The sequence below is a fragment of the Cystoisospora suis genome, assembly GCF_002600585.1.
Source record: "Cystoisospora suis strain Wien I chromosome Unknown contig_1051, whole genome shotgun sequence".
NCBI classification, from domain to species: Eukaryota; Apicomplexa; class Conoidasida; order Eucoccidiorida; family Sarcocystidae; genus Cystoisospora; species Cystoisospora suis.
Window position 1 is genome coordinate 1 of NW_027153852.1, and position 8,828 is coordinate 8,828.

Consider the following 8,828-nt stretch of genomic DNA (forward strand, 5'->3'; position numbering starts at 1 on the left):
TGACCCTGAAGGAGGGGTCCAAGGCTTCCTTCTCGTTCTGAGAGATTCCAGCTCCATTTTCACTAGGCCGTCCGTTTCTCTACTTGCGAACTGCCCTTGCTGGTTCGAGAAAAATTCTCTTTTTTTTTTTTTTGTTGGCAGCAGCGAGTAAAACAGGAATTCGAAGACGTCTAGTTGAGCGTACTGTGGCACGCGGCGCTGTGACTAACCGAGAGAACAAAGCCGGCCAGTCTTCTCCCTGTAGACGAATATTCCCAATGATGTTTGCCCCGGTACGCAGACACAAAGAAACTACAGAGATCGGAAAAAGCATTTCAAGCAAAGGTCTACCCGGCCACTGCTATGAAAGGAAGAGACCGCGTAGCAGCGAGGTTACTTCCGGTGGCGGCAGACGGGAGCCGGACACACGGCGCTGTACACACCGATGACGAGAACTGTAGAAAAGACAAAGCGTCTTCCTTCTGTTCTTCACACTGAATATCTGAAACGTCTGTAATTCATGCAGGTGAGCGCCGAACACTGGATCGTATGGATAAAAAAGGCTTTCCAAAGACACCAAAAGCCAGCATCCAGTGCATCATCACTCGCAGTTGGGCTTTGGAGCGGGAGACGATCAGTAACGGAGGGGGGGAGGGGCTTGAGGAGGGTGGGGAGAGACAGCTCAGGAATCAAAGCGGGAGACACGATTTGTTACACTGTAGGTATTGCAGCGTAAGCGAACTCAGCGCGCGGGACTGCTCGGATACGCTTACGTTGAGTGTTAACCACGTTCTCTTACATACGCTACAGACCATGAAACCTTTCTCCATGCTTTTCCTTTCGGACAAGGTGTGTAACTTGTGTAAGCAGCAGGGGGTACTGAAACAAACTTAGTCTCCATGAGCGAGCACGCCGAGACGAGATCCCCTGGTGGTTGTCTGGCGTGTCCCGCTCGTACTGTCTGAAGCACGATCGTTGTTTTTGATTCGGTTGATACTCGGTGCTTGCCTTCATGCTGCTACGGTGTATGTACACTGCAATGACCGGGGTACCGCCTTTCCCGAGAACTGTCCTCGCCACCAAGACACGCGAGAACCTCGCGGTCTGTGGGCTGGCATCCTCTTGCTATGTCGTCACTCCGGGATTAAGTCGACACACAACTCCGCTTCAAAAACGGGAAAACTTCTTCAGCGCCAGACACGGCCGAAGTGAGAAACAGCGCGGGAAACAGCTCTCGACGATTCCCCAGCTTGAGTTATTACACGTTTAGACGTACGGACGTACACAGCATGGTTTCAGTCGTCGGAGTGGCCAAGGCTCTGACCTCCGTTGATCAGCTGCTTTCTAGTTTCGAAATGACCCGAACAAAATGACAGGAACACCTCCTCGTCCCTCCTCAAACACCCATCTACATGGCTGTTCTCATTCTTCAGTTCGCACCTTGGAAACTGCAAGGCGTGCAGACCGAAACCAAAATGTATTTCTTATGAGGCTTTTCCTTTTTCTCTTTATTGCTGATATCGTGCTCATCCGTTCCTCTGTAATCTCCCCTCCCTTTTGTCCATGGAGGAGAAGTTATAAGACTGGTTGTGGTGAGCACCGTTTTACGTCTCAGCCGTCTTCTGAAGGAAACCAAGAGACACGGGAATGGACAAAGCCCTTCCTGCATCTCTGGGATACACAACCTCGGGAAGGTTGGCCTCTCGATGGAAAAGCTACCCAAGATAGCTCCAATTACTCCTTTGATGACGCACTCCTCTGCCGAGGAGATCCCAAGAATGATTCGCTTTGTCGACTGTGGCGCCTTCGCGACGAGATAAGGAAGGTGAATGTTGGGTTGTCTTCCCCCTATATCAGCCGAAGATGCTACCGCGAGCTGTACTGTACCCTCCTACCCTGTCAGACGTCTCCTCAGCCTTCCTACGTGAGAGGCGAGCGATGGTCCGCTCCACAAGAAGTCAAGAGAACTTGTGCTGGTGTGCAGTCTGTCTCCGAGGCAGAGGAAGAATCGAGGACCGGAAGGTCTCTTCTTTGTTTTCTGTCTTCAATCCTAAGAAACCATGGAGAGGGAAACTCTGGAACCACTGGCGCGACAGGAAAGAGCACTAAGGTGATGGAGAGAGATGGTCTGGGGACCTGGAGGAAGGGAGAGGAGAGAAAAGAGATCGGAAGACGTAAGACGAAGAGAAGGAAGAGAAGAGAGGAAGCGAAGGGAATACAGAGAGACGCAACACGTGCGAGACAGAGGCAGAAATCACAGACGAGAGACAAAGCGAAACAGGAGAACTATGGAGAATGGCTACGGAGCTGGTGGTTGTCACTCTTCGGTCGTGATAGAGATCACGATGAATACACAGCAGAAGAGGGACGCAACCCCGCCTTCTTTCTTTTCGCTCAGGGCATCCGCATCTCTCCATCTCCTTCATTTACTCGCGTTTCATTGAAAACCGACAATTCATTTGAGAACGTAGATATAGGGAAGCGGCTTCCTTCCGAGAGGAACTCGCTTGCCGAGAGCCATACGCCCTCTCTTCTTCGAGCGCGCTCCACCACCAATCATGATCTTATGAACATTTCTCCAACTACAGCAGACAATGCAAGAAAAGGTGGCTCAAGTTACTCCCTTGCTGTTTCATGTCTTTACACGCGGAAAAGATTGTTTGATCTTCGTCGGCTACATAGGTCGATGTCTGGTCGTTTATCTTCCTCTCTGGGAATCCGTACCTCCTGTGGTTCTGAAGAAGAAAGAGAAGCCCAAGGATATCTCGTAAGCGTTAGGACCCCAGGCGTCCTGAACAAATCTACTTCCTACGCTGGAGAGAGAGAGCATGGACGGAGGAGCACTACCGCAGGCTCTCCTCTAGGACTGAGACAGACGACCAACATTTTTCAAAAGGGAGCAGCCAGAAGGGCGCGAAGTAAACCTACGCACCGCTTGTGCAGGAGAAAGCATAGAGAAAGAAGTATGGACGACAGCAGTCTTGCGAATACACGCGGCGGCAGTACAGCTGGCCTTGCTCCCAAAACTTCAATAGAGACGAGACACCTGAAATTCTTCCGCATGCTGTCGTTCTGTTTTCATGCCTTTGTGAGACGGCCTTCTTCTTCTTCTTCGTCTCCTTCCTCTTCCTTTCCTGCTTTGTATTCTTTTCAGCAACGGCAGATCTCTCCTCCTCTGACTTTCAGCCACAGGCTTCCAACAAGACGCGGTCTGACAGCACCCTCTTTTGTTTCGCCTTCTGTCGCTCCTGGCTCGTCATTTTCCTCCTCAAGCTCCATTTCCTCGTCATCCTCTTCGACGTCGAGGCCAAGCACCGAGCCTGCCCGTGATGAAGAAAATGGCATATCGCTTGATTATATGGCAGAGTTCCAACGTAAAATGGAGGAATTAACAGGACACGAACTTCTAGCCGAACTGAAGAAAAGAAAGATCTCTGTCCCTGGCAAAGAACCTGAAAAGATCACAGACGCTCTCGTTAGAGTGATTCACGATGAGCTCAGAGCCCTCGACCAGGTACACAGAGAGGAAAGGTTGCGAAGAAGAGAAGAAAATATAAAGGATAGAAAAGAACATGAAGAAAAGAAAGAGAGACTTCTGAGTTGTCTTCAGCAGTTATCACCTAGCGACGCTCTTGCTTACCTACAATCGCAACAGAGACAGCCCACGGGAAAAGAGGAAGAAGAAGTAAGAGAGAACGGTCTCTTTACAGATACACCACGAGGAGCCGCGTCAGAAGACACTTTCGGTGAATCAAGGACAGATACGAAATCACGCCCTAGCCAAGGGCACTTCGAGGATATGCAGTCAGGACCAGACCCCAGTGGTATAGAACCCCCTGAGATACGGTTCTTCCCTGAAGCTGCATGCGAAGACTTCTGGAAACCCCGGTATGCTTGGCGGAGTGAACTGGCAACTCTTGAAGATCAACTGGAGCTCTTTCAGGACACTGTCGACAGAGCGAGGCAAGAGATTGTAGGAGTCCGCAGTCTGTCCGGGGGAGAAGTGGAAAAGGCCCTGGAGAGAAGAAGCCTACAAGGGCGAAGAAGAGGACTGACATCCTTGATGGAGAACGAGAGTGGCTACATAGGCACGGGCGAGATTAAGGAGGCGGACCAAGAAGGAAGAACAGAATCAAGAGAGGTAGGAGACGTAAACGTGGGTATGGAACGCGATGGAGACCACCACGATGAGAGGGAAAGAACCCATACGGCAGATAAAGACAGGGACGAAGAAGAGAAAACAGTATGGACGCTTGCCGGAGAAACAAAGGAGAGGACGAACCAGAGTGGACTGTTGCAGACGGAGAGTGGCCACGACAAACTCGGTGTGGAGGAGGAAGGCGTAGAAAGCACCGAAGAAGATGAAGACAGGAGTCTCTTGTGGGGTGGCAGGGGTGGAGGGTTCGATGATGACATCCTCCTTTCCTGGGGAGGCAGTGAGGGGACACATTTCCCCGCCCTCGTAAGGGTTCAGGATCTTCTTCGTCGAGAGCATGTCTTCATTCCTCTTGCCAATCCTGAAAGGAGAAGGGTTCGAAAGGGAAGAGACGACGGAGGAGAAGAAGAAGATGACAATGATGCTGACGATGGTGACGAAGAGGACGAAGACGCCCCTGAGCCCCAGATCATCACGCCTGAGAGCTTTGACTCCTCTCGCAGTACCAACGCACACCTTCTTGCGCGACTTCGACAACTAGAAGAGCAGAAGGAGGCAATGAGGCACGAAGAAGAGGAGGAGGAATTTGGGTACACTGAGGACAACGCGGTGAGGCGTACGTACACCCAAGCAGCGAGGCAGCTCGATATGCAGCGGAGTGCAGCAAGTCTTTTTTTCCCGGCTTCTTCTTCTAGAAGAAGCTTGAGCGAACAGCTTGATCCAGAGGCCGACACAGCAGAAGGCGGGGAGAAACCTAGCCTTACAGAGAAGGCAATCGAGTCGTTGCGTAGGAGAACCGAGGGAAGCGGCACAACTACGGACGAGCAGTACGGAGCCTCTCTAGAAGAAGGCCGGATTCCTGGGTACTGCGTTGGGTGGAGCGACCTGATGGCAGGAAAGCAAGCGGCCACGAGGGAAGCACAGATTGATGAAGAGGAGACTACAGAGAAAAGAAGAGGAGTGGTTCTTCTCCCAGATGAATACGGGTGGAGGTAGGAATAACCAATAGAAAAGAAACTCCTCTTGTGGTGCCGATATATTCAAACGAAGACAACCCCGAGAAGGAGTGCACATTGTTCACTACTGAGAAACACTTACTGCACCACGTACCTGTTGCCTGGCATACTGAGTATAGCGTGAGCATTCGTAGCTCAGCATCTTTGTGTGGAATGTTACGTGGGCTACAGGTATATGTATTAGTATTCACAGATGGAATGGCATAAGCGCGTACCTAACTCCATCTTGACATCGGTACAAGGAAATACGCAGTCACGCCGAAAACTATGAATAGGGAAATGCTTTCCTACACATGTTCTGCGAGACTTTGTGTCCCTTTGCCCATGAAGTCGCATAGATTTCCTTCCGCCTGTCCTGGAAGAGAGGTACATCCCACTAAGAGTTCCCTGACAGGTACCTAGTGTACAGGTTCGCTCTTACCTCCGTATGCCGGGTTTGAAGCCTTGTGGTGTACGCACCCAGCCTAGTGAAGTCACCAAACGGGATTTTCGCGATACTGTCTAACGGTCTTTTGAGCTGTATAGACAAGCCATACCTCGCCAGAAGACTCTGTTTCTCTTTTCCGGTCAATCCAGCCTAGGCAGAACAACTTGTTTTTGTTGATTTCCTTTCGTCTTGGTGCTGAGTCGAGTTCTGTTTCCTCAAACCACTCTGTTCAACATGGCAAGTCTTTCTGCTGCTAAGTCACACACAGATCTGCGGCTCGCCACCTACCATACCCATACCACTTCTCTTGTCTTTTTGTCGTCCTACCAGAGACTTCTTCGTGCGCGGGCTGGCCGATCGCATCGCGGACTGCTGCAAATGCGTTGTCCTTGTCCCCCACCTAGATCCTCCACCTTCGTGGTCGCCGCGGGGGGAAGAAGAGCAAAGACCGCGGCCATCTGTCCAGCAAAGCGACAAAGAAATTGCAGTTGAACATTGCGCGGGAAGCGTATCACCCGTAGCACAACTCCCTTCTTCATCTCCGAACTGTTCGTATTCATCCCGTGCAGCTCTGTCCTGTCCAACCGGCCAGTCCAGGGACACGTCACTTGTCTCTGCAGCTGAACGTCCATCGTTCTTTCCGGTTCCTTTTCAGACTGAAACACCACCGTCTTCAGTCACTCAGAGCGGTCTTTGTGACTTCTCTCCAGCTTCGTCAATGATAGATCACTTGGCGTATTCTTTTATGGCGACGCAGATTGTACATCGCTCCCTCCAGTTTCTCAAGAAGCAATTCGCTCTGGATTCCTTGGCCGTTATGGGACTCGGACCCGGCGGAGGACGAGCTCTCGAATGCGCTTCGTTTCTCTCTCTTCTTCGGACAGAGAAAAGGAAGCTCTTTTCCACTAAAAGTGTCATATCACCCCACAGGGACCTGCGATGGCTTGAAAGAGCTGTTTTTCTTTCCGGAGGAGAGACAGCGAGTTCCGATTCCTTCCGCCCTCCTCCTCGTCACGTCAGTAGGACCTACGGACAGAAACGGGATGGCTCACAAAATAGTCCACGTTCGTCCATCCCAGCTTGTTTACCCGAAGATGGTTTGTTTCCTTCTTGTATTTCTCCTCTTTATGCGCCAGAGCTCCTCATCCCTGATGCTGTGGTGGCCCTCTATCCTTCCGGCTACAAGCCAAACCTTGTAGGAGCGAACATTGATGTGCCGATGCTCGCCATCTTTGCCGGAGGAGATACAGGTGCCTCCAGGAGGATCCAGTACGAGAGAGTGGCAAGGGAGCGTGCAACGGGGCAGACGCCGTTTCCTTTTCAACAGCCTAGTGATAGAGAAAGGCTGGAAAATCCAGAAGCCGTTCCGATAGCACGTCAAGGCGGAGCTGAGAAAGCAAGAGTGCTAGAGCGAGTTATGAGAGAACACGACTCGAAATTCACCAGGGATTTCCTCATACATGTAGTCGAAAACGTCAGGACTGGCTTTGCGCATCGATTCTGGGATGAGCAATCGAGGCAAGTTGTTACAGATAGGCAGGTAAGCTTGCATGGCACCTTTTAGGCTCTGTCACTGCTTCGTGGAAACGCTGCTAATGAAGTCGGATAAGCACACGGGGGACCTCCTTCCATACCAAGAATGCACGTGGATACCTTGTCTTCATTATATTCGTCTTAACCTGATGCGGGCGTCCATAGAGGCAGGTATATCTTTCGAGGCGGTGCCGTCTGTCTGCCAGTCTCTGTATGCCGATCATGGTATAGATTCAAACATTGTCTACCGCGCCCCGCCATTGAAGGTGACACTCTTTTCGCCCAAACAAAGCAGGCATGCGATGGTAACACATCGGCTACTAAAGGTACAAGCAAAGGGTAGTGTGATAGGCTCTGAAGTCTCTCGGTATTCAAGAGGCGCCGGTGTGTGGCAACCCTCTAGTGAGAAATTAAGATGGGATAAGTGCGGTGTACATCCCCGTATGTCGACTCGTGGTAAAACTCTACGGGTAATTGATCCACTTCTCCGTGGATCGGATGTACTTCACATGCGTCGTGAGCTGATCGATGCTGTGCAGCCCGACGCTGACGAAGAGCCTCGTCGTGCTTTCAGACGGCTTATCGCATCAGCCTTGTGCCAACCAACATGACTAGAAAGAAGCATTCATATATGCTGTCTTTCAGGCTGCCGAAGACGCTCTTCTTGTCGCAACATCATGGCTAGATATCTGGCAGACTGATCAGTCCGAGATACCTCACTTCGGCACCATAAACGACATAACCGATTTTCCTTCAAGCTTCAAAACGTTCAAGCCTATCGCTTTGCCTTCGGCCGATGGCGGGTAATGCACCCCAGGCGGACTCTGTTTACGACGGCAGGTCTGTTCTGGCGAAGTCTCTTCACTTTCTGAATGCGGCCCTCACCTACTAGCGACGCGCTGGCCCTGAATCGCCTCGCTGGCGGGCGGGGAAAAACGACGGCGGTACTTGCGCGACTGCTTCTGGAGTGTTTTGGTGCAAGCCTCGTCGGAGGCCACTAGTCGATACACATTCTGTAGCCATAAGGGGTGCAGACACACGTACGTGCAGGCGCTTGTGTGCTCCAAGCTGACCTTATATCTTCTGAATTGACTCCTGTCGATGTGTTCTTGCTCCAGGAGTACGAGGTTTCTGTTAACATATATTGGTAACTACTGTCGGTTTCCTGTCTACTCCAAGAGAAAACGTTCTTTTGACAGAGGGTATCTATTAAAAATGTAAAAGCGTAGGGTCGAGTATAAAAAATTGCAGGCCGCAGCGATTTTCCCAATGTACCGTGTCTACGTATGTGTGTATGAATATGTTCGAACCACTGAGACGCATGCGAGCTGGCCCGTTGAAACCCACATCTTTGGTGATGCCGGTGATCTATCGGGCCTTCGGTGTATATGCAGAGACCCTGTAATGGAGCACACTCTTTAAACTGAGATACCAGGGTACATTTTACAATGCACTCCTCCACAGTAGCCGCTTACGTGTTGAAGGGCGGTCCCGCTCGCATTCCGTTGTCTATTCTTTCGGGGGCCACGCTCTCCTTAAAATGATACAGAGCTCTTAGGTAAAACGAACTCTTTTTCCACACTTACTTGCTTGTGTCACGGCTCTCAAGGGTTCTGGTGTCGTACCTCACACTCGCTGGTGCGATATCTCACAACCGCTTCTGCCGTAACTCACAAGCGCTTCTGCCGTACTTGAACCCCCACATCAACTAACTGTG

At 51.0% G+C, this 8,828-nt stretch overlaps 2 protein-coding genes across 2 annotated transcripts; one reads left to right on the forward strand and one right to left on the reverse strand.

The window, feature by feature from the left end:
• Positions 1-190: 190 nt before the first annotated feature.
• CSUI_002517 (uncharacterized protein) lies at positions 191-559 on the reverse strand (the record flags this gene model as incomplete). Its single annotated transcript, XM_068062717.1, has 1 exon — positions 191-559. A coding segment is annotated over one exon (219 nt), but the record flags the coding sequence as incomplete, so codon positions are not given.
• Positions 560-696: 137 nt separating this feature from the next.
• CSUI_002518 (uncharacterized protein) lies at positions 697-8,549 on the forward strand. Its single transcript, XM_068062718.1, has 3 exons — positions 697-5,127; positions 5,909-7,118; positions 7,757-8,549. Exons 1-3 carry the CDS (start codon positions 1,349-1,351, stop codon positions 7,916-7,918), a joined length of 5,151 nt encoding a protein of 1,716 aa, XP_067925303.1. The 5' UTR covers positions 697-1,348; the 3' UTR covers positions 7,919-8,549.
• The last annotated feature ends 279 nt before the right edge of the window (positions 8,550-8,828 follow it).

Excerpts from the sequence above, each read along its gene's own strand:
- CSUI_002518 (XM_068062718.1), top strand. The coding sequence starts at position 1,349 with ATGACAGGAACACCTCCTCGTCCCTCCTCAAACACCCATCTACATGGC. Across the intron at positions 5,128-5,908 it reads CCAGATGAATACGGGTGGAG|AGACTTCTTCGTGCGCGGGC; the intron begins GTAGGAATAACC and ends TCGTCCTACCAG. Across the intron at positions 7,119-7,756 it reads AAGTTGTTACAGATAGGCAG|GCTGCCGAAGACGCTCTTCT; the intron begins GTAAGCTTGCAT and ends GCTGTCTTTCAG.